This window comes from Pholis gunnellus (assembly GCF_910591455.1).
Source record: "Pholis gunnellus genome assembly, chromosome: 11".
NCBI lineage: Eukaryota > Metazoa > Chordata > Actinopteri > Perciformes > Pholidae > Pholis > Pholis gunnellus.
The window spans coordinates 4,289,830-4,315,306 of NC_136538.1; the positions used below are offsets into that span (position 1 = coordinate 4,289,830).

Here is a 25,477-nt window from a genome sequence, read left to right on the forward strand (position 1 = left end):
AAATGTTTAGCCATGCAATAGAAAGATGAAAAACCAAATCTGCTAGAAGGACTAATCAATAAACACAATGTATGCTAAACGGAAATCTGGCATCTACGTTATTTTATCATAGTACTTTGTTGCATTATTCTGCCCATGGGCTATTATGTAATGTTGTCCATTCCCCCCCCCCCCCAACCAATGTAGTTTAATGAATATTACAGATCCAAGACGAATCTGACAGAAAGTTGGAAATCAGTCAAAAAGTCGCAAATACAAATCTGTTTACTACTTCAGCACCACGGACAGCGCTGTGGAGTTATGGACACACAGCACAGTCAGGCTACTGATGTTTCAGAGCCATGGAGTCCTTAGATTCCAACTTGCAAGAACCTCAGTTAGATTCAACTAAACAACCCCTCTACCCCGGCACTCTCTCTGCTTCTAGGGGATGGAGAGGTGGGTGGGGTGGGGGAAATTGTCATACATGAAGGTCTATGCTTCTCCGTACGTACTTCCCCTCAGAGCTGTAGCTGTTCATGCTGCCATCGGTCGACTCTCTGCTGGCCTGCCGGTTCATGGCCGACCCTCCCCGCGGGTACTCCACCGCCATGCCCGTCTCCACGCTCCTCTGGATGCTGCTGCTGCCGCCGCCCTTACCCACCTTCTTCCCTGCCGGTGCTTCTGAAGCAGAACAAGAGGCCGTTAAACGACTTTCACGAGCCATTATTTTTAACCGAGGCTCAGTTATCAGGCGTCTCATGTGCACTGGTGTTTGTATGGAATATGAGAAAAAAAGTAGGACTTTAATACTTCTTTTTTTGCATCAAGTCATGGGTGGTAACTCTGACAAGCCTGATAACTGTAGGCGGAGGTTCATCATTACGCAGGCCACCCCGTGCAAATCAATATCCCATGGTGACCTCACCAACATCGCAAGACAGAATTTCTGTTACAAGATAAATACATAGCAGTCTTTAGGATGCTAGAAAATTGTGTAAAAGGAAGTAATATCGACTGTTTTTAGGTGATGAGGTCACTACAGGAAGAAAACATGGCTCAGTTACTCCACCCAAAACTAGAATGCTTGGCAGGGATGTGAAGGTAAAAACTCGGAAGGTTGAGGAAGTCAAACATCTGGACTTAAAGGGGGAGTTCAGATCTTTTTAAAGCCTGACGTCCTTTCAGTCCACCCAAAAAGATACTGGTGTTTCAGATTTAGTTTCTGCATGTGCGTTAACACGTAACAATTAGACTATTGAGACAATCTTTTGGTTCAGGCCAGGCTTTCTCGAAGAACTGAACTCGGTGGGGATAGAAGAGGGTGGAGTAAGGGAGTGTGCCGGAGACAGAGTTCAGGAAGGGGCTGGGAACCTTTCTCTGTCTAACAGAGCTATTCTACAACTCTCCCTCTCTGCCTCTCTCTGTCTGTCTGTCGGTCTGCCTGAGTTTGTTCTATTTTATCTGCATCTGTGTCTCTTCAAAACTTTTTTAAAGTGCATTGTGATGCTTCATTATTTTAACTCTTGAACAACATAAAGAAAAAGATCAGAGAAGTTCCATTTAACAGCTGCTACATAAATGTATTTAATCCTGCTATATAATATAATACCATGCTTGGTTTATTATTTACCAACAATGCACATTTCTAACCTATAAATCCTTAGAAGTATCACCTGAAGTAAGTGTCTGACTGTCCTCCTTTCAAACTGACTGTCTGTCTGTCTGTCTGTCTGTCTTTCAGCCCAACTATTGCTTTACCTTTCTGTCTGTCCGCCGCCTTACCCGCCGCCTCTGCAATAACACACAACAACAACAACAACAACAACAACAACAACAACAAAGCCAATAAAGAACAACATCATCATAAACAACAGCAACACTGGCTACACTGGTAAAATGATCAAAATGTGTTCCAACGTCAGTAACCAACTGAAGTCTCTTTACAGTGTGTGAGCTGTTTGTTTCTGTTTTGATAAAAATCAACTACGTAAATAAATGCACCCATGATGCATCTGTTAATCCAAACCAGCTCTTTGAGCGTGTTCACTATTGACTGCACCGTCTCTCTGAGATTCAAGGGAGCTTTACTGCCATTGTCCTCGACAACGAAACACTAGAGCAGGTTTGGCCAAACGTATATATGTAAAATATTGGTTTCTGTGCCAAGAGGAGATCATTTCACTAAACTGTGATGCAATCGAGTGTTTTAACTGGGACGTGCAATGTACATACGGTGCAATTTATTCGAAGTAGCCTCATTACATTATTACAGTCATTTAGCAGACGCTTTTATCCAAAGCGACTTATAATTCAGAAACAACACACCCAGCGATTTTTGTTTAAAGGGGCCTTCAGTAAGGTGTCTATGGTTAGTGTTTCCGTGTGGATGACTGTTTCTCTGACCCGTCTGGCTGAGTTGCGAGGTGCTCCGGCTGCGTCTGGATGGCAGAATGGCGACGACGCGCTGGCTGAGGCTCGAGCGCCGCTTCTTGATGCCGCTCCCGAGTGCCGTGTCCGATTGGCTGCCGTCTGCATGCTCCATGCCGTAGATCTCGCCGCTCACGCTGGTGCTCTTCATCATGTGGCGGCCCGTTGCTCGCATGGCCCTGCTGATCATCGCTCGTCAAACCAAAGCTCAAGTTCGTTTTATGTGACTTAATATACCGAAAAGTATACGGGAATAATACACACAAAACTATAAAAGAAAAGAGAGCGAGTTTGTGTGTGTGTGTGTGTGTGTACCTGAAGCGTCCCCGGGGTCTCTCCGACTGGATGGACATGTAGCTGGTGCTACTGATGCGAGAGGCACTGCTGGTTCGAGAGATGGCTGACACGTCGCTGACATCGCTGTCCGAGGACTTATGGGAGACGTTCTCGCTGCTCCGCCTCTGGTCCTTGTAGAGCTGCGGGAAACACACATCACACAACAGGCTGGTGTCATCCAGCATTCATAGCAATGGCGACAAAAAATAGTGCATCATAATTCGTAGATATGCCAACGTGATTTTTTCGTATGTTATCCACGTAATCTTGAACGAGGAAGTATAAAGACTGCTAAATTCAATTCAATACATCCATCCATCCATCTTCCTCCGCTTATCCGTGGTCGGGTCGCGGTGGCAGGCCAAGCAGGCTGATCCAGACTTCCCTCTCCCCCGCAACATCTAGCTCATTCTGGGGGATCCCGAGGCGTTCCCAGGCCAGCTGGGAGATATAATCCCTCCAGCGTGTTCTGGGTCTTCCCCGGGGTCTCCTACCAGTTGGCTGTGCCCGGAAAACCTCCAGTGGGAGGCGTCCAGGAGGCATCCTAATCAGATGCCCGAACCACCTCAGCTGACTCCTTTCGACGCAAAAGAGTAGCGCCTCGACTCCAAGTTCCCTCCTGATGTCCGAGCTCCTTACCCTATCTCTAAGGCTGAGCCCGGTCACCCTACGGAGGAAACTCATTTGTCCTTTCGGTCACGACCCAGAGTTCCTGACCATAGGTGAGGGTCGGAACGTAGACCGACCAGTAAATTGAGAGCTTTACCTTCCAGCTAAGCTCCCTCTTCACCAAGACGTGCTTTACTGCTGCAGCCGCACCGATCCGCCTGTCGATCTCCCGCTCCATCTTACCCTCTGTCGTGAACAAGACGCCGAGATACTTGAACTCCTTCGCTTGAGGTAGGCACTCCGTCCCCACCTGGAGGGAGCAATCCACCGGTTTCCGGCAGAGCACCAGATTTGGAGGTGCTAACTCTCATCCCCGCCGCTTCACACTCGGCTGCAAACCGCCCCAGTGAATGCTGGAGGTCACGATCCGAGGAGGCCAAGAGGACCACATCATCTGTAAACACCAGAGAGGTGATCCCGAGACCCCCGAACCTGACGTTCTCCACCCCCTGGCTGCGCCTAGAAATCCTGTCCATGAAAGTCACAAACGGGACCGGTGACAAAGGGCAGCCCTGGCGGAGGCCAACACCCACCGGGAACGTGTCTGACTTATTGCCGAGAATACGGACACAGCTCCTACTGCAGTCGTACAGAGACCGGATGGCCCGTTGTAACAGGTCCGGCACCCCATACTCCTGCAGCACCCCCCAACAAAAGAACCCCCGAGGGACCCGGTCGAAAGCCTTCTCCAAGTTCACAAAGCACATGTAGACTGGTTGGGCAAACTCCCAGGACCCTTTCAGTAGCCTTGCGAGGGTGAAGAGCTGGTCCACTGTTCCACGGCCAGGACGGAATCCGCACTGCTCCTCTTGAATCCGAGGTTCGACAAACGGTCAGAGCCTCCTCTCCAGCACCCTGGCATAAGCCTTACCCGGGAGGCTGAGTAGTGTGATACCCCGAGCACACTCTCCGGTCCCCCTTTTTGAAAATGGGAACCACCAGTCCATAGGCACTGATCCCGACCCCCATGCGACATTGAAGAGGCAACAGTGTCCATTGCCTTCAGCATCTCAGGGTGGATCTCATCCACCCCCGGTGCCTTGCCACCAAGGAGCTTTTTGACCACCTTAGCGGCCTTCGGCAGGGATATGGGTGCGCCAAAACTCCATCAACCAATGATAAAGGTATAACTTCTCCGCTATAAGAAAAAGTGATCTGTCTTTTAGCGTGTCGTGGCAGGACAAAGCAAAGGTGGAACACCTGTGCTTTTTTGTGCTGAGAAATTACGTCCTTTTATGTCTTTTCTGAACCACATTCCCTCAATGGAAAACGTCATGACGAGTCATCAAAAGAGATGTGGAGGACACAACCTGCCTCTGGAGGCCAGCAAAAAACAGACGGGACGAAAGGCCCAAGCAGCGTCTCGGGAGGGAAACACAAAATTTCAAAATGACATTTTTCTCGTGACAAGTTTGCAACCCCTGGGAATCATTGAAGCATCTTCGCGTTTAGAAAATTTTACCAGCTCTTATCATGACTGCCACTTCCGAGTAATTTCGAAAGGCCAAAAAAACTGGCTTACTGTGATATCGATTATACCTGTGACTTTCCTGCAATGAAAAAAACATAGGAAATGGTATAACAAGCTGTGCAAATAAGTAACACCTGTGTACGTATTTAACAGGGTGCCTTTAAAAGTAGCCTAAATACTGCTTATTGTAATATGAATCCTACTAATCAGTCTTACATGCAGAGTATTACTCAAATATTGGGGGAAATTAAATGCAATTCACTGCTACTTCAGCAACATTATGGCACATGCTCTCTGGCTGGAACCCTTATTGTCCTCCGTTCTCCCGCCGAGTTGGTTTCAAAGTGAGACTGCATGAAGCCCCCAACTACCCCCCCACCCCACCGCCAAAACAATGAAATAAATAACAGTTGTGGCCCACCTCCCGTTTGTTCTTGAGGGGTCGGTCCAGGTCCTGTTGGCTGGAGGTGGCGGTAGCTGACGCCCGGTTGGAATGGACCCTCATCTGGAGCTGACGAACGCACTCCTCTGCTACCAGGGCTACACACACACACACACACACACACACACACAAACACACAATACAAGACACTTAAAAAACTCCAACTTAAATCAGACACCGCACTGCAAGTTGACCCTATTTGCAGAACATAAACACGCAGTCCTGAAAAAAGTTGCAAACGCTAACACTTTAGCTCAAACAGTAAGTAATATTTCAGGAAATAGAAGCAACAGTTAAACAACTTGGCAGAGAGCGGTGACTTCCCCGGAGTCTTGTCGCCACTGCGAGGTTGCCAGGCAATCAGGAGATGCTCCAGAAAGTAACAGCGCCCGCCCCCCCTCCCCAAAATAGTGTCCAGTACATAACCCTCCTGAAACTCTGACTGGTTTCCTTCCTCTTTCCCTCAACACATCCATACATCATAGAGAGCGATGGAGAAAATGCCCCACTTTAAGGATTCCTTAAATGTTTTAAAGTGGGGCTGTAAGAGGTACGTATCAATAGTCGGTGTAGTGCTACAGTAGATGACTTTAGTGTTTCAGGGTTGGTTCAAATTCACCAAAGTCACACGGTAACACGAGCAAACTAACCTGTCGATGCAGAGGTAAAATGACTGTTTCTGTCAGTGAAGTCTAGCAGCTTTGAAGAGAGCATAGATGGATATAACGGCTTAGGTTCCCCTTCTGAAAAAGGCTGTTTGTGGGCATGTAAAGTGGGGAAAATATTCTTAATATACACTTAAACTGATTTTTTTAGCTTAAATACATTTTGCTAGTGCCCTCCGTCCACAGCAGTACATTACTTTACTCTCGTGCTTTTGTCCAAACTATCTCTTTAAACCAAGATTTATATATTTTTCATTTTTATACAGCATGTTCTGAAGATGTGGGCATGTGGGTTTGCGTCAGCCTGCTACAGTCAACGCTGTACATGGGGATAAAGAGATCCCCCCCCTCACCTGGACTCGCGAATGCTTCAGTTTAACACACAGAAGCAACAGACATCTCCGTTACCTTGCTCTACAGTGCTGCTCTTGGGGGGAAGCTGTGGGAGTTGCCTCACTCTGCGGGCGGAGGAGGACGTCACTGAGGAGGAAAGAGACGCACCACCTTGGAGGTAGCCCCTGACACGGGATGGGAGTGATAGTGAGGCAGACAAAGGGTGGGAGAGAAAGAGAGAGAGAGAGAGGGAGGGGTGGGGAAGAAGAATGGACAAAAAAAGGATGAAAAATATGGGGGATGAAAAAAAAGAGAGAAAATGAAATTAAAGTCAATATGTTTGTGACACAGCAGCTCCGGTTGGCACTCGCTGGATGGAGTTCACATCTCTGGAGTTGATCCTATTCAGATCAGCATCATGTTCGACATTAAAAGTGGTTGAAATTCACGTGAGAAACACAAAACACTGAGCAGAACATCCACCAAAGGAACCAGCCGTCATCCCACGTTTCTTTTCTTAAGACGAGCAACATCAAATATATAAAGTTGCATTTTTTTAAATGAAGCAACAGAATGTGGCGATAGGAAAAGAAATATACGCCGTCGAAATGAAAGAACAGCCACAATAGTTTAGTGAAAAATCAGCAGCAAATTCACAGAGTGAAGCTCGTTCAGGGGGTCGATGGTGAGGGATCCTGTCGCAGGAAGAGCAGCAAATAAAGGTTAAGACAGCGGAAGAACACATAGAGAAGGTGAAAGCCTTTAAGCACAAATCCCACCACGTCTGCAGACACCCATTCATCTGTAATCCATTCTCACGACAGACCCGAGACCAGGGGTTATTCACAAAACCCGTTCCCTATTTCACCCTGAACTACCCAGAACTACTTTGTCTACTCCATGTCTTTTGGCACGATGACAATCAAATCCATTGCATATTCTTATGATAATAATAATAATAATAATACTTTGATTATTCCATTAAGTATTAAATAAAATAAGATAATATAAAACTTCATTAATCCCTTCTTGTGCCAGAGTTTAACAGAATAATAACAATAGAATGAAAATATAAAGAATATATGAGCAATAGAGTTATAATTATTAAGTGACAGCAGTGCAAATATAAAAATAGCAATAAAAGTGAGGTAAATATAGTCATTTATAATTTTATATATAAATAGAAAAGGTGAATTACAACAACATGAGTTTAAAAACAAGAGTAAAACTATAAAATGTATCAGTAATACTAACACCACTGCCTAACAATGTGGATATGATTTCTTTATTTTTACACGGATACATCAACAGTTCCATTGTAACAAATTTCCATTAAAAAAATTACATTTTACTGGCCGTCCGCTCTGCCGTTTTACGCTTAACAAAAAAAACTTAACTCGACACTTACAGATCCGCTTCGAGCGCACACAGTCTTGACAACACATACACACAAACACACAACGGCAGCTGCGAGGGCTGCGATGTGGCAAAGACGGGTCACAGAAACACAGAAACACATAAAACGCACGAGGGAGTGAGAGAGCAGCCCTGTCTTGTCCCTCTCCACCACAGTATCTCTATCTATCATTCTAGGGGAATCCCCTTACCAAGGGGCCGCAGTGGGGCCTTCTTTCCTCTGGAGCCCCTTAAGATGGAGGTGGGCTTGATTCTGGTACACACACACACACGCGCATAGACACACAAGTGCCATACAAACCCAAAGCCCCCGCAACACAGTGTGGAAGCAGCAGCGTGCAGGAACGAAAAAAACGGGAAGAAAGATGGGGTCGAGGAAAATGGAGAGAAAAAAAAAGCAAAAGAATACAAATAAATATAAAAGGTCATCTAAATCATGTGACATTCAAGTGAAAGTATTGGATGGATAGCCATACATTTTTGTATAATGTCCACCACAAGATGAATTCTATTCTTCCACCGGGTCAAATTTTTTATTTGCTCAATACTTAAGTTTGCGACCAAAAAAAACTGCAAAACTAAGGAAATTCTCATCATCCTAAAATGTACTTTGGGTGTAGTGCTATTATTAGCAAATGTTAGCTATATAACCTGCATATAACCTGCCCCAAACATAAAGATTATATCTGCTAAACATCAGCATGTTAGCATTGACCAGGCGGCAACTTCTGGCTCTGAAAAGTGAAGCCAATGAAGAAGTGCCTTCAACGTGTGTCCTCTCGAATGGCCCTCCTCTGGTTGCATAGAAGTCTATGAGAAAATGACTCTACTTCTCTCTTGATTTATTACCTCAGTAAACATTGTAAACATGAGTTTATGGTCTCAGTCTCTAGTTTCAAGTCTTCTTCAATACAGCATGGTGTTCATTTAGTAAATGATGGTCCATTTAGAGTCAAACAGACCATAAAGCAGGGGATGCTTTAGGGCGGGGCTACCTTGGGTTTGATAGGTTGCTACCACGATGTTGCCCTGTCTGGGAGTTGTCCCTGTTTTCGTCTTAGAATTTTATACCCTTCACAGTTAATTGAAACCATTTTAGGCGCCTACACATCTCTTATTCAGCGTTCAGAAGCACTTAGCTCCACCCTCTCGCGTCACTTCTGGTTGCTAGAAAACCATGGCTGTAGAGAAATTTAAGAGTCACAAAACTAACGACCGTAATTTGTTGGAATGAACTAAATATGAACTTAACGCCTCAAGCTACATAAACGTATTCAACATTATATTTAACACCAATTGCCAATTAAATACCAATAAATGTTCACCTTTCAACCATCAAACGAGGTCCAAGATGTATGTAGACAAGATGTGTGTCTATGATATGATCTTGATATTCTTAAGGTGTGTTCACACCAAACGCGATGAACGCGGCGAGATTACATACAAAGTCTATGTACAGACGCGATGAACGCGATGGCGCGTTTGGCGTGTCAAAACGCCGAATCGCCCCAAACGCAGAAGTTGAAATATTTGAACTTCTGCGAAAAAATCGCGTGATGCTCCAGCGCGATAGCCTATCAGCGTTGAGTTGCTGCCCATGTCATCAGTGAAGTCCTGCTGTTGTTGAATCAGGAAATAAATGCTGTAGCCGCCATGTTCACCCAGAGCTCTACGATCCCTCATATCAGTAGAGACCGGACCAAACTATGTGTAGACATGTGTGTGTGTGTAAACCATATGGTACAAACAATGAAATAAACAGACGCTACCGTATTTACGTCTATATGACGTTATTGTGAGTGTTGATGGAGCTGCTATAATGTTAGCATAGCCTAGCCCCGATCGATCCGAGCTCCATTGAGAAAACAAATACAAATCGGCATCATTACGTAGTTATTTCGGAGTCCCTTTTTGTCGGTTTATTGCCGTTAAATCACAGCCAAATCAGTTTATTGTGTGTTCATACAGCTGTAGTAAACAGCCGACGTGTGGCTCGCTAGACACAGTGAGCTCGATGAAATCCACGGAGCTCCTCCGGACTATGTTATGAACCAGACATGACGGCGTTTAGTTCCCCGTGATATCTGGGACTTCCACAACACGTACTGAGCAGAAATAGAGGCTATTTTTCTACGGTTGATGGCGGACAGTTGAACGGCTTTCAGGCCGATAAGCCACGCCCCCTCTCCGGCGTGTCCAGCGCGATTCACGCGAATGAACACAAATAGTCCCCGGCGATACCGGCGGCACGAATGACGCGATGAACGCGATTCGCGCCGTGTTCATCGGGTTTGGTGTGAACACACCTTTACACTAACCCAAACCAAGCAAAAAAAATAATAGTTCTGATGGATGTAAATAAGCCAACATCAACATATCGACCTATTTGAGAACTAATATGACAACAGAACAATCTAAATCCATTTTGGGAGACGGATACTGGTATTCTCTGTTGAGTGGGCTTTATTTGGCATATATTTGTTTACATGTATGCCAAAGTCAAGATCTGTTTCTGGGGAGGCTTTTGTCTTTGCCCTATGGAATGTCTTCGTGTATTTCAGCTTTGTCCTGTAATATCCAATTAGATACATTTCAGAGAAGCACAGTGAATATTGTATTCCCCACATCCCCCTGTAATGGTAAGAAAAGATGGCTTCTTTCAAACTGGTGAGTGGTTTATGAAAAGCTAGCAGCTGCTTGACATGTGCTGAGCCTGCAGTACATGCCTTACCTGCCGCTGTCTCGGAGCTTCCTGCCAAGAGTGTGACACTCTGGTGTCTCCAGGGTCCGAGGCTGCCTGGAGAATGGTGGATGAGTCAAAGGGGACAATACACAAAAGAAAGAAAAAATATGGATGGATGGATGAGAAGATGAGAGAGAGCACGACGGAGGAGACATCATTTAGATTTAGAGCAGTCTGACTCTGTCAGGGGTTTGTCATCGGCCGTATACGTTTACGATCCGGAAAAACAGGAAATAGGGGGAATTCTGTGATGAATGGTGTGAACTGTGATATGAATAAGGGGTGTCACCCACTCATGCATCATCTGTAACTGTGCGTGTGTGTGTGTTTGTGTATGTACCTCTTCTTTGTACTGAGGTGAATTAAATTCTCTGGAGAAGGCAGTAGCATCCACATTCTCCATTCATGGACATGAAGATGACAAGGACACACACACACACACACACACTTCTGGTATGAATATATGGACATCATGAATTCAAAGTCATTGCTGAGCACTTTGCCTTGAAAAAATGAGAGACTTCGTAGGACAAGGCAAGCACACAGAAGCTGCAGATGGCGATTCCCAGAACGAAGAGTGCACTTCGGAAAGACTGTGGCGAAGCAAACTAAACGAGGCAAAACCAGTACAAACTACTAAGTTCAGAAGAAAACAAACCGGCTGACTGAATAAACGTGAAGGAAGGATAGGAAAAGCCACAGGACCAGGGACTAAAAACTATCGCTACCATTCTGCAACAAATTACAAACCAGAAAGACAACACCCACAAACTGAAAAACCATACAAGCAACCCTTTACACAATGTGAGTGACACAGTCCACAACAAAGTAGAACTTGTCTATACACCTATACATGGGCACTCAGACTTTCAGTTAAACAAGTTCTACATTGTATATCATGTTCACTTTCACTGTGTCCAGCTTATTGACCACAAACCAGAAATGAAGGCAAAGCGATAGAAGACTAAATTGAAAATAAAGTCAGGAATAGCTTGTGATTTTATCTTGTTTTTGTAAAAAAAAATAAAGTGAAACCCTGCAGTTGCTGCTATTATTAGTTTAAAGAAAATAACAATTTATGGTATAAGAAAGTTTAAACCATTTAGGGATATATACAATTATCCGCCTTTTTTGTCGAGATGAGAAGATTGATACCACACTCAAATCGTTGCTAAATATGAAGCTAAAGCCAAGAGATACTAGCATAGCAGAGCATAAAGATATGAAATAGGGGGAAAACAGCTGTGGGTGTGTTCAAATTATGTCTCGTCTATATAATCCGTCTCTTTTGGCAGAACCAAGATAGTTGATTACCCCAGTTACGAGTCTTTATGCTAAGCTAAGCTAACCTTCTCTTGGCTTTAACGACATACTAAAGAGGACGAATATGAGTATGGTGTGGATCTTCTCATCCAATAGTCAGCAAGTAAGTGAATAAGTGTATTTTCTAAAAATGTTGAACTGTTTCTTAAAAGACATGAAAATGTGAGAATCAGCCACTTTCCTGTTGCACTAAATTTGGCTGAAATAAGTCAGATTAAGCTCGTTCTTTATGATGCAAGATAAATTCACTCACTTTTACCAGAGTAGAAAGAGTTGGAATAGTTTAGGTGACAAATTCACTACCAAGAGATATCACAACACAGCAAAGAGATTAGAGCTAGCTGCAAAAATGCGGTAGAGCTTGACATCTGCCTGAACCCAATAAGAGCCAACTGAACCCAGAGTATTTCAGTCAGTTCCTTACAATACTGGGGAGGGGGGGGACTTGGGAATAGGTGACATACTGGTTGGTGATTTACCTTCTCTTTACACTTTAGAGGTTTGGTTAATAATGGCATCAGATTTTAAGGCATTAGTCAAGCTCTAAGAGGAAGCGGCTGAGGGGGGTCCACAAAAGGGTACCTGTCATCTTCAGGGGACGCATGTTGGATAAGAATCCTGGGACTTGCCGGACGTCTCCGGGGCAGGGAATGGGATAAAGATTTTCTATGTGTACACATACAAAATATATCACCCATATGACCAAATCAGCAAACCATTACAGAATCAGAAAGCCACGCTATTCCATTATTCGGTATTAATGGGTGCACATATTTTTGGGCAACTTGGGGGGGCAACAGAACACCTGACCTACTAGAATGTTTTTTTATTTGTTTACCTGTGCCAAGGAGGTTATGTCGGTGCAGTTTGTTTGTCCGGATTACGTAAAAGCTACTGGCTCAATTTTCAGGAAACTGAAGGGTGTAGCATGGGCCAAGGGGGGACCCATTAAACCCAGAGGACCCAGAGTGCAAAGGAATTTTCCCCTTTCATTAGCATTATACGTGCATGGCATTGGCGGAGGTCTGCGCTCCCTGAGTGCCCTACCCCTTACCTCCGCCAAGGATGTCATGATTTCAGTTAGTTTGTCAGTGTGATTAGGGAAAAACTGCTAGTTATTTATAGATTTGTTGCCAACAAAATACCAACAATAAACCTGCATGCGACTTCCAGGATGAAGATGTACGGAGTATTTTGACCCTTATCTTTCACACTGCAGTCACACTAGGCAGTTGTCACTTGACAAGTCAAGGCCAAGTGTGGACAGGATGGATCATCACATGGACCCACAACTCTTTCAACGTACATATAGCATGTGAGTATCCTAACAAAATACACTTGAAAACATTCCAACATATCCTAGAAGGTATTTTGATTACATTCTGGGTATGGTTAAGAAAAAAAGCAGCCCTGGCAGCAGAAATCCCTGGATCAAGCAGGATTAGCAATTATTAAGAACTAAAGCTAGCAAATGAGTTGCATGAGTTGGTTGAAGGGTTGATTCCACTCGAGCCGGGACTGTGTGATACTAAGCAGGGTGCTTTGATCTTTAGATACAGTGATTAGGTAAGGTGTACAAGAAGAGGTGCACTGATTCTGTTGATAGGGTGACAATCTATGATGGGTCAACAAAGACCTTATATTCTTGGATGGGGATCTGAATAAATTATATGAAATTTGGCAAAAAGAAATTTCTTTGCCAAATTTTTTTTTGCCAAATTTTTGCCAAGGATTACTAATGATCCTTGCCGATAGATCTACCCACGTCAGTTTTAGAAAATCGTTGCACCTTCATAGAGAGCTTGAGGATTGTGGCGAAACATGAGGGCTGCAGGGCGAAACAGCAGATTGGAATAACAGAGTGGTGTACAGTGAAGGGGTCTTGGTTAGAGTGAGGATGGGGCAGGCTTAATCTCCAGCTAGGACCATTCAGAGGGCAAAGAACTACAAAGACGAGGAAAGGTAGAGGATAAGAGACTACTGGAGCTACAGGGGGGTTGGGGGGGGGGCAGAGGCTGGTACCTTTCAGTCTCTGGTGAGGGGGCGTGATTGTCTGGAGTCAGACAGTTGGCGCTAGCGCTCCTAACCCTGTCCAGAGAAGGCTGCAGATCACTAGAGGCACCACAGCACAACATGCCAATCCAATGGAGGAGGAGACAGGAGGAGAGGACAGACACAGACACGGAGAGAAAAAAACAATTGACTAACAGAAAAAAAATGTGTTTTTAAGGAAAGGTTAGATTCCCCAAATCATAATGCTCGACTGAGAACAAAACTATGACTGTCTGGCTGGCGTAGGGATTCGGAGTGTCTGCAAGTTGTCTTGGTTGTCATGGAGATGGGGTACAGTGGAAACCTTTGTTTTTTTGATTGCAAAGGATGGAATGTTCTCCGCACTTTGTCTCCAAACCGCCAATGCTCATATGTTAAACCGTTGATTATAATCTGTGCGCATGTATGTGTGTGTGTGTGTCTTACCTAACGGTCACCTCATCTGTGAACATTACGACGCGGTGTGTTGTGATGGAGCTGCGCGTTGCCACGACCATGTGCGATCCCGCGACAGAGCTTATCTTTCGGCATGCAGGCAGCGAGGAACTAGTCACAAGATGACAATTTCAAAAACAGCATGCATTTGCAAACAAAACAAAAGAAAGCTCAGATTGGAAAGGAATCCGTGAAGCTCCTGCCGCTCGCTGTAGAAGATACTCACAAAAAAAGAAGTCCGACGAGTTCTGCAGATATCCTAGCGCTAATATTGGAGATGATCAACTTTTGCTACAGTAAAAGAATGATGTGCTTCTCAACAGGTTGAGAAAAAAAAAATCACACTGGCACCACGAAATGCATAAAGGACTCAGTATGCTTCAAACAAATTGGAGAGGCAGTGTAATGTGGCCAAGAGGAGGCTACAGACTTTTTTGGAAGACCCAATTTTGCGAACCCCTTGTTCTAGAAGAAAAGTTGCATTTGTTTTCTCCATAGATGGTTCTAAGGCGACTATGTAGCACTTCCACAGCTTGGATGGGAACGAAACTCTCTCAGTTGGATTAATAGTAGAGAAGACGAACACCCGTGTTAGAAGATATGTGGTTATTTGATAAAAACAAAGTTGTAATGTATAATGCTGTTTAAATTGATCATTTATCAAATTGATTATTTTCATTGAGACAAAAAACTTTTCTGAAAATGTATGGTTAAATTTGAGAATGAGGCATTCTTTTTCATCAAATTAGTGCTAATTTGCAAACATTTCCAGAACAGAAATTTTGGTTTTTACAGAGGGAATTTGGGATATTTCTTTATATCACTCCATAAATCAGAAAATACTGTTAAAACCATTAAAATAAAATCAATTTTTTTGTCACAAGTTTTCTGGAATTGAATGTTTAAATATGCAAATGAGGCATTATCTAATACTAACTTTTGGTGAATATAAAAGAAATCTACGGTCAAAATAAACGTGTATGTTGGATGTCGTCTGTCCACTAGTCTGACAGAAGACATATGGAGGCAAAATAGCTAAAAGTCTCCAAAATGAATGATGTATTTTTGCCTGTAGCATCTCCTCTTTCACGAACAACTTTGAATAGGACCACAGAGTTATGGCACGTTGTTGGTTTGAAGCATACTGAACCCTTCCCTGTGGACTTACCTGTTTGTATGTTTGTGGGTGCCGTTGAACAAAAGGGGCATCTTAGGTGGCAGTGTGTTATTGTGCCTAGTAGATCTCCTGATGTTAGCGTGCATGCAGCAGACAGAAGTAGGAAAATGGGAGGAATGGGTGAAAGAGGAGGAACAAAAACAAGTCTGTGGGATTGTTGTGCACAACAGAAATCAGAAAGTTGTATCGGTCTAAAAAGGTGCCAACTTATCCAGTGATGTTATGTAATACGTCGTACGGAATTAAGCTTATTTGAAGATGTGTCTCGCTCGTCAGCTGATGTATTACATTTTTTACATCCAAACATTTATTTGTACTTAAAAAAAAGCGAGTTCCGTGGTCCTGGACTGTCAGTGATATGTAGTCTGATGTGTTTCTAAACAGTGCATCACTCGCAAATCACTGGCTAAGCTTGTAGGGTTTTTTTTGCAGCGTAAGCGAGTAGAACTACAACACTGCACAGCAGGCATACAAGCGTCAAAAGCCGGCTCTCATCTCTACTGACACGCTTCACAACACCCTCCTCCCTCAAACACATCCGCGTGTAACAGAACAGCGCAATGTTACCAGCTCCATCGTGCTTCTATCTGAGCGGTCCCGGTTGTATGAGGAGACTTGTAAGTGTGTCACTTACCTCGATGACCGTGTGCTCAAATAGCAATCTAAGACCCACGTGGAGGGTAACTCCAAGTACGTGTGATGAGCACATGTTAAATGACGGTAAAAGTCTTGACATGTCAAACTGTATTGTATGGTAGTGCAGAGACAATACCTGCAGAGAGACAAGCTTGTAGGAATAATGGAATAATACCAGCACGGTCCTGTAGTGTCCTCTTGTGGATCTGAGTCAGCAGTGCAACTAAATAACCAGCTCTTTGGCTCCCTTTCCTCAATCTGATCTACCTGCTGTTTCATTTTTCCTCCCATTACATTATTTAAAAAAAAAATAATGCTTCCAACACATGCTACTTTCCTGGCTGTCCACATTACCACATTACCAGAAATGATGGAGGGAAGTCACCGCCACGTCCTGTCAGTGATCATAGTCTATGTCTTTGCTTACTGTCAACAGAACGCATGAAAAGACCAAAACCGACATTGAATGCATCCTTGTGTGCCTGGATCCCACGATCACCGTCCTGGTGCAACACATGCTCACTACAGCACCCAATGTGTATTAATCCGCAGCTAAAAATAGTCCCCCGACAGATTTTCCTCCTGTTTTGAACAATGTTTGCCAAAAACTCCAATGCCCAGCTGTAAGTTGTTTGGCTTTCTTTTTTTCATAAAAGCTACATTTCCTGACCAGTTTTTTTGATATTTGCAGCAGACAGAGTAGAGAAGTGGAAGAGTATTGAGAGACAGAAAATGAATTATTGGTCATTTGTTTTTATGGGAATTGTTGACTATAACAAAACTATAGACTATCGGCGGCCTTATCTTTTAAGTCCAGTTAACAATTGAACTTTTACTTGTGTGTGTGTGTTTTTTGCATTACATTGTGTAACATTATGTAGCTGTTTAGACACACTTGTGTTACTTTTACGGCAAAAAAAAAGAGCCTTGATTTCAGCCGGATCATTTCTCACTATGCATGGAAATCTGACAAAAAACACTCAGCACATATCCCGAAACCCAAAATGTAAACGTGTCGTGATTGGCTGGGATTACCTGGTGTGGAGGCAATCGGCACTTTTGCCTCGCATTGACTGGTGGATCATGATGACCTCACTGTGGTTACCATGGGTATGGATGACACATTAGGAAATTAACAACAGTCCAAAAATAAAAAAAACAGAAAAAAAACCAGAAGAGCAGAAGGAGAAGAGGGTGAATAGGAAAGAGGAGCTGTGGCATACACACGACACTCAAATGACCAAAGCCATTTCGTTGAAACACTCCCCTTTAGTCACTTTACACAATATGAAAATCAACACAGAGAACCTAACGTGGGTCCAGGCCCAAAGACAACAGGCACGAAAAAGATCAATTCGGCGAGAAAAAGGGCAGAAAAACTAAATCAGGAAACTTCTTTTCTTAATGATAATGATAAACAAATAACACATCGTTTTTGCATAAAACTCTGCTATCTCATTCCAGCTGCGCACTCAAATAAGCAGTCAATGTCATACGAACAAAAAAAAAGAATTGTTTTATTTTTCTTGCCAACCAAGCAACTCTGATGACATTTATAGTCTAATTAGATACAAGCAGGTGCTCTCACCTGTCATCCAGGTACTCCTCCTCCTGGTGGCGGCCCCTGGCGGCATCGTAGTGCCGGGTCGGAGAGCGTGAGCGGCGTACGTGAGGAAGCTCGTCATCCAGACTTCTGAAAGACAGAAAGGAAGGAAGGAAGGAAGGAAGGAAGGAAGGCTTATGTCAGGTTAGCGGTCAGGCGGTATTGCAGGAGACGCTTGGCGGGCCTCGTTTGGCTCGGGCCAGTAAAAGCAGAGCTGGCAGCACTGTGTGTTCTGCATCAGACAGACATTTCATTAGTAGATGGACTCTGTTTGCTGGCTTCCAACAAACTCTCTCACTCGTCCTCTCTCCCTCCACCATATGGCTTTTACCTCTTACAAGTGTCTCAATATCTTCCCACAAGGCTGATATCGGTCCTTCATCATCCATTGTTAGACGTCAGGCCATATCAACCGCCTAATTCCAGCAAAATATGTACTGTATATTTGGCAAAAAAAATGCCCATTTGGAGCTAAAGAAGTGGATTATGCTAGCATTAACTTGTCACTGTTGGAACTAATTGCAATCATTGTGACCATGAAGGGTAAATGTACAAACACAAAAATATCCCCAGCTCTGTTTTTCGTCAAACTGATTCATGTATCATAATGTTTCTATAAGAGAACCAATGGTCAAATTCGGTATGTTGCTTCTTCAAAATAAAGTTTTCTCACCTCTGGGTGGGAACGTTGAGCGGCCGGGAACGCGTCCGCCCCTGCTCCTCGCGGTGCGGCGAGACCGAGCGGGAGCGTATGTGATGGGCGGGCGTCCTCTGCTGGTCTGGCACCTCCAGGGTGGACGTGGACTCTCGCTGCCTCTCCCTGCCACGCCCGTCCGCTGCTGGATGGGAAACACACACACATATGGTAATGTACCAGTGGAAATGCACAGCCCAGATCCACAGTGGATTTACAGTTAAGTGAAATCTACAGCCACCTCTGCAGCTACACATTAGCTTTAGCAAAACTGCAGGAAATGAATTATAATTATCCAGGCACCCAAAAACATCACAAAGTAGACATTATAAACTCTATATTTTATCCCGAACGCTTGCAAGAAATCAAACCCAATTTTTCGATCTATTTATGGTCACATGCTAACATGAATATGTTCATGTTTGGCAGCTACAGCAGGAAAGTCTGTCTCAAGGATACAGACTATTTAAAGACGAGCTTAATAATAGAACTGCAGCTCGCTTTTTTTCATTACTGTGTCCTGTATTTTTTTAAATGTAGTGAAATAACAAAATAAAAAAACGTTCTCTTTCTTTGGTGGCGTAGCGGAACTATATCTGAAGATAAAAATATAAACAAAGGCTGATCAGGGATCTGTGGGACTGTGTCAGGCTTTGTTCGTGGTGCCATGGCCACTGGTTTTGTTTCCAACAGAACAGCACTTCACAGCTCACAGCGGGGCCGTTCGCTTTGCTTCAAGTGCTACCAAGGTTTTTCATTTATTCCTGCCATGCATGGGAATTAAAAGGAAAAAGTTGGTCCAAGCGGTGTATTTTTTCCATCCCTTCTGTCTCTCTTTTTTTAACTAGGGTGCTCATTAACAAGAAACACAGATCCATAGTAGGCTTGGACCGATAGATAGAATATAGAATTTGAATTTTTCATAGAATTTGACCAGTTTTAAGGGATAGTTTCTGTTTTCTTCGCCTTTATTTTGGAGAAACAGAGAGTACCAAGCACGGCAGTTGAAACAGAGCAGCAGCAAAATGTATTTAAGACATCTAAAAAAAAAAAACATAACCTGACCCGCCAGATGGTTTGTTTCGCACAGAACCATCTGAGAAGCCGTCATTGGAAACTGCACTTTCAAAAAATACTTGGCAGGTGATTGGATGAACTGTCTGTCAATCAAACTCTTACTGAATCGAGTCAGGGAGGAGCGACAACATGTTTCCATAAAAAAAAAGCCTTCAGGGCCGTTCTTTGTTCTTCTTTCGATGAAGGAATACTCTCCAGTACTGACATAACTAATGCTATTGCAGCATCTACGCTAACCATTGTAGCATTTAGCGTACAGTTGCCCTAGCTGCCGGTAGCTCCTCACAGGACACTGACTGATCCAGTCACTGGCATGTGTGCACAAGCGCATTACCTCAACCCTGATAAGTGATCTAGCCCATCTCAAAAAATGAATATCAGTTTAAGTTAAAGCTATGTTTACAATATTTTCACCACTTTATCTTTCCGTCAGACAGCCCTTTCTGACGGGGGATCGAAGCTGTTATATCACCAGATTTATTAGATAATTTTATGGCTACAACGCTGCCTCGATAGAGCAGTTTATTTGTGTGATTTTGTGTTATAAAAGATTAATTCTGTTTCACCAAAGTTATACAATAACACAAAATAATCTAACCGATCAAGGCAGCTGTGGACCAGCAACTCCCAAACCTGTGTGAGGTAAAATGACTGTTTTTGTCAAAGGAGTCTTCTGATTTTGGATATAACGGCAACCGTTCTCCGTCAGAACTGGCCGTCTGACGGCAAGGTGAAGCGGCAACAATATTCTAAATATAGCATCCGCTAAAACTGATATTCATTTTTTTGTAAGTGTCGAAAATATGTTTTGCTGCTGTGTATGTTTTTGACTTAAACACACGCAAACAAGAGGCAGAGTGTTTCAACATACACAGTCATAAATTACATTTTATATTTCAGATGGAGACTCGTTCCATTTCTGAGGCAGCAGCATGCCTGAGAGGTGCATGAAGCCTGGAGGGCAACATGTAGTCTATGACATGATAGTGTTTCCCATACACATGATTTATTTGTGGTGGCCTGTCACATTGTTATATCTATTTAGATTTTCTATTTCGAGTCATTTGCTGAGAATGTTTCAAAAATGACGATGAAGACTTGAGTGTCATTACAGTTTTTTTCATTAATTTCAATGCAATAAAACACATTTTAACTTGAGCTTTTCTTTAGTTTCTGCTGCATTTTGTGAACAAATTACGGGACTCATTTTGGACTCAAAACGTATTCCATTCAAAAATGAAAAAATAATGCCAACGCCTGTATCCAGCCAAGCAATGGCTCATAAACAAACACCACAAATAAAGTACAGTTTGCGGGAAACACTGACAGTAATACTAGGAAACAATCCCCACCCACCTTTAAACACTACTGCTGTACCTTCATCAAATTCAGGCTCTGTTACACGCTGAGAACCTAAACGTCATAGACGCACACACACACACACACACACACACACACACACACACACACACACACACACACACACACACACACACACACACACACACACACACACAGATACACACACACAGATATGTATATACGCCACACACACACATATACACATGCACGTATCCAGACACGAATGCAGTGTTAATTAAAGGGAAGGGTGGGGAAATACAAACATGTACATTGGAATACTTTGCTCACTGATAGTAAACCATACACAATCCTTTCTCTCTTAAACAGTGAAGCGCACATGCACACACACACACACACACACACACACACACACACACACACACACACACACACACACACACACACACACACACACACACAGGGGTAATGCATACATATATACAATTAAAGGCATTTGCAGACTCAGACTTACGCTGCAGCTTCTTGCCGGGGGCGTCTGTGTGTCGTCGGGGCAGGTATGGAGAGGGTCGGGGCAGCGGTATGGATGAGACGTCGTGGGTTTGGAGTGGGTACCAGTGGGGCTTGTCGTCCAGCAAGGCCGTCTCCAGCTCTATCAGGATCTGCTCAAGTCATAATCCACATAGTGATAAAAAGTTTTTGCTGCCGCGTCGTGGCCGTCAATTGAGAGCGACACGGACAGTAGAAGCCGTTTATGAAAATATACACTTACCGGCCACTTTATTAGGCACACCTGCTCAATTGCTTGTTAACACAAATAGCTAATCGGCCAATCACATGGCAGCAACTCAATGCATTTAGGCATCTAGACGTGGTGAAGACGACTTGCTGAAGTTCAAACCGAGCATCAGAAAGGGGATTTAAGTGACTTTGAACGTGGCATGGTTGTTGGTGCCAGACGGGCTGGTCTGAGTATTTCAAAAACTGCTGATCTACTGGGATTTTCACGCACAACCATCTCTAGGGTTTACAGAGAACGGTCCGAAAAAGAGTAAATATCCAGTGAGCGGCAGTTGTGTGGACGAAAATGCCTTGTTGATGTCAGAGGAGAATAGGAGATGGAGTGGATGGAGATGATAGAAAGGCAACAGTAACTAAAATAAACACTATCAGATGGTATTCTGCATACGCACAACACGTGGAACCTTGAAGCAGACGGGCTACAGCAGCAGAAGACCACACCGGGTGCCACTCCTGTCAGCTAAAAACAGGAAACTGAGGCTACAATTCGCACAGGCTCACCATAATTGGACAATAGAAGATTGGAAAAACGTTGATCTGATGAGTCTGGATTTCAGCTGCGACATTCAGATGGTCGGGTCAGAATTTGGCGTAAACAACATGAAAGCATGGCTCCATCCTGCCTTGTATCAACAGTTCAGGCTGGTGGTGGTGGTGTAATGGTGTGGGGGATATTTTCTTGGGACACTTTGGGCCCCTTAGTACCAATTGAGCATCGTTTAAACGCCACGGCCTACCTGAGTATTGTCGCTGACCATGTCCATCCCTTTATGACCACAGTGGACCCATCTTCTGATGGCTACTTCCAGCAGGATAATGCAGCATGTCACAAAGCTCAAATCATCTCAAACTGCTTTCTTGAACATGACGATGAGTTCACTGTACTACAATGGCCTCCACAGTCACCAGATCTTAATCCAACAGAGCACCTTTGGGATGTGGTGGAACGGGAGATTTGCATCATGGATGTGCAGCCGACAAATCTGAGTGATGCTATCGTGTCAATATGGACCAAAATGTCTGAGGAATGTTTCAAACACCTTGTTGAATCTATGAAGAATGAAGGCGAACTACTAGCAAGGTGTATCTAATAAAGTGTCTGGTGAGTTTATATCGGGGAAGCTTTTACACGTGCTGCTCGAAATATCTGCTGTCTGGAATTTAGTGCAAGTGATGCATTTCAAGTTTTGAACAAGCTGGCATATTGACATTTATCGCCTTATAAAGTCAGTGTGGCAAAGATGTCAGCAAACTATTTACACATTCAACAGACATCGAGCAACCTGGTCATTTTCATTTTCCAGGTGACAAATCTAAGTCTAATATTTGGTTTGGGCTCCATCACCTCCTGAGGGAGATACAGTATCTGGCTCTTTGTCGGCCATTAGGTACTGAGAGCAGGTACGGTGGGTTTACGTCAGCTTATTGGATGAAAAACAACTCCCTGCTATGACTGGAATTAGGGCCACCGCGAGCGTAAAAGATTTAAATCATCAGTGGAGAACCCCAAGAGTCAAAACTCATTTTGTTAAATCCCTGCACTTTTTCTCTTTAGTTGCATCACTGTGATCACATTTTTTAAGCTTCTATTGATGTTTTCAAATGAAACTTCGAATGACTTCCAATCACTCTCCAGCTGGAAAGCAAACTGATTTTGGACCGCAGTGAAGTTTCTGTTTTCAGGAACGCCAACAAATACGGATTGAAGCAGAATATTTTTTTAGATAAAAACGTTTTGTGAATTTTGCAAATTATTTCATCTATCTTTTTTTTTAATAACTTTTGACTTTTGGACTTTGACTACAATGCTCTGGAGTTATTGGAAATGTTTGGATCACTGGAACTTGTTCTTCAAATAATATAATACTAGAGTAGCCTGATCTTTATCTGCAACTGTGCAGAAACACTGGGTTAAAACTGAACAAAAAGAACATTTAAAAAAAAGTGTTGCGCTACATTCGAATGTTGATTTAGAATTTGACTGTCAACTTCAGGAACGAATCTTCAAACTATTTGGTACAAATACACAGAAAAATCCAGGTTAATGGTATTTTTCTTACATTGGGTATTTTTACGTGCGTCTAACAGGTAAAACATAAGATGTAGGTCTACTTACAGGACTTTGTTGTCTTGCATTTTTTAAAGTTCTCTCTCAGTGGTAGAAACTGATAAGGAGAGGAGCCTTAATTGTGTGTGTGTGTGTGTGTGTGTGTGTGTGTGTGTGTGTGTGTGTGTGTGTGTGTGTGTGTCTGTGTGTGTGTGGTACCTCTCCCATGAAGGTGCTGTCCTTGTCCGGTGACCTGGGTTGATCCCAGATAGTCAGCTCCAGCATGTGGTTGCGGAAGTCCCTGCGATGGACGTGAGGGTAAACGAACGTCTGGTTCCACTTGGGCTCACAGGTCTTCTTCATTGTTTTCGTCCTTCGTTTGCTCTTGTCACTGTGTGAAGCAATACAGACAACTCAAGCCAACCAAGTTCCATTTTCAGCGGACTCACATCCACTGTTTGTCCAAACTTCCTAGACACAAATCACATGCCTGCTTACGCCTCATTCAGCTATATTTACTCCACTCTTATCGACTGGAATGCATTTACAAGTGGCATTTAGTTGAGGATACAGTTTACATATTTAAACCCAAGCGAGGTGCTTTTACTTGCAGTTCCTCTAATGGACACTAGATGCTGGTTTAAACTAAAGTCAGAAGGTAAATTATCCTTTTTAAACTGTCAATCAAAGTTTTACACAACATGGGACTCCCTTTTTAAGTCAATTTAAAGTTTATTTTATTGGCAAGTTTGCAAAGTAACAGTAGATAATACGGCTTAAAGGGATAGTTCCGATTTTTTAAAGTGGGGTTGTATGGGGTACATTAGTAGATGGTGGTCAACACGCCCCCAGTTTGGAGAAACAGACAGGAGGACTTGAGCAAAGTAATGTACTGCTGTGGACAAGGGGCAGCAAAGAAAATCATCAGTTTAAGTGTATGCTATATTTGGAACTGAAGCCGTTATATCCACCTATGTATGCTCTCTTCAAAGTCACTAGACTCCTTTGACAAAAACAGATACATCCCCTTGCAGAACACTGTGGAGTTGTTGGTTTTACTCCTTAGAATTGTGTTTATGTGACACTTTGGGGTTTTAAAGTGTTAGTTCGGATTCATCAAAATCGCACAAAAACACAAACAACCAAGGCAGAGGTAGAACAGCAAGTCCTGCGAGGTGAACATTTTACAAAGGAGTCTGGTGTCTTCGAAGAGAGCGTAAATGGCGGCTTTTCTGTCGGAATGGGTTGACTGACGGCAAGGTATAGTGGTGAAAATGTTCTAGATATAACGTACACTTAAACTGATACTGATCGTTTTCAGGTGTCTACAACACGTCCACAGCTGTACATTGCTTTGCTCCCGTACTAGTGTTCCTGTCTGTTTCTCCAAACTCCCTCTACTCTAGGTGATACACCGACTAAGTATCTCATACAACCCAAACTTCAAACCGTTTGACCTATTCCTTTGGAGCAGTGGTCCCCAACCACCGGGCCGTGGACCGGTACCGGGCCGCACAGAAAGAATAAATATTATATTATTTCCGTTTTATTGATTATCAGAGTCTGAAAGAAGTTTTATTTTGAAAAATGACCGGATTCTCTCGCAATTTCATCCGCCTGTGCCTCTTGACACATGTCAAGACGCTTATCTCGGTCACGTGATATGTTACCTTAAAAATGAAGCCCGCAAACTAGCGAAAATGAGTAAAACACTTTTGGAGAGCTTCTTTGCAAAGGAGGAAAGGCCACTAAGGAGACAGAAGAAGAGCCGACAACTTCCAAGAAAAAGAAATCTTCATTTAACAGACAATATCAGGAGTCTAATTAA

At 43.4% G+C, this 25,477-nt stretch overlaps 1 protein-coding gene across 3 annotated transcripts in view; it reads right to left on the reverse strand.

The window, feature by feature from the left end:
- Nucleotides 1-25,477, reverse strand: part of rims1a (regulating synaptic membrane exocytosis 1a) — a gene marked incomplete at both ends in the record, with an annotated part of 90,836 nt that overhangs the window by 2,789 nt on the left and 62,570 nt on the right. The window contains 17 exons of one of the 3 annotated variants that reach the window (XM_079169480.1): nt 495-663; nt 1,741-1,773; nt 2,386-2,591; nt 2,725-2,885; nt 5,307-5,425; nt 6,401-6,510; nt 10,473-10,538; nt 10,825-10,881; nt 12,390-12,473; nt 13,830-13,919; nt 14,286-14,405; nt 15,463-15,540; nt 17,143-17,202; nt 17,696-17,800; nt 18,384-18,549; nt 21,316-21,463; nt 23,869-24,040. In XM_079169480.1, the coding sequence (XP_079025606.1) occupies nt 495-663; nt 1,741-1,773; nt 2,386-2,591; nt 2,725-2,885; nt 5,307-5,425; nt 6,401-6,510; nt 10,473-10,538; nt 10,825-10,881; nt 12,390-12,473; nt 13,830-13,919; nt 14,286-14,405; nt 15,463-15,540; nt 17,143-17,202; nt 17,696-17,800; nt 18,384-18,549; nt 21,316-21,463; nt 23,869-24,040 (1,944 nt within the window). Of the gene's footprint in view, nt 1-494; nt 664-1,740; nt 1,774-2,385; nt 2,592-2,724; nt 2,886-5,306; nt 5,426-6,400; nt 6,511-10,472; nt 10,539-10,824; nt 10,882-12,389; nt 12,474-13,829; nt 13,920-14,285; nt 14,406-15,462; nt 15,541-17,142; nt 17,203-17,695; nt 17,801-18,383; nt 18,550-20,837; nt 20,895-21,315; nt 21,464-23,868; nt 24,041-25,477 lie in introns of all 3 variants that reach the window. The other 2 variants (XM_079169481.1, XM_079169482.1) reach the window with 2 other exon arrangements.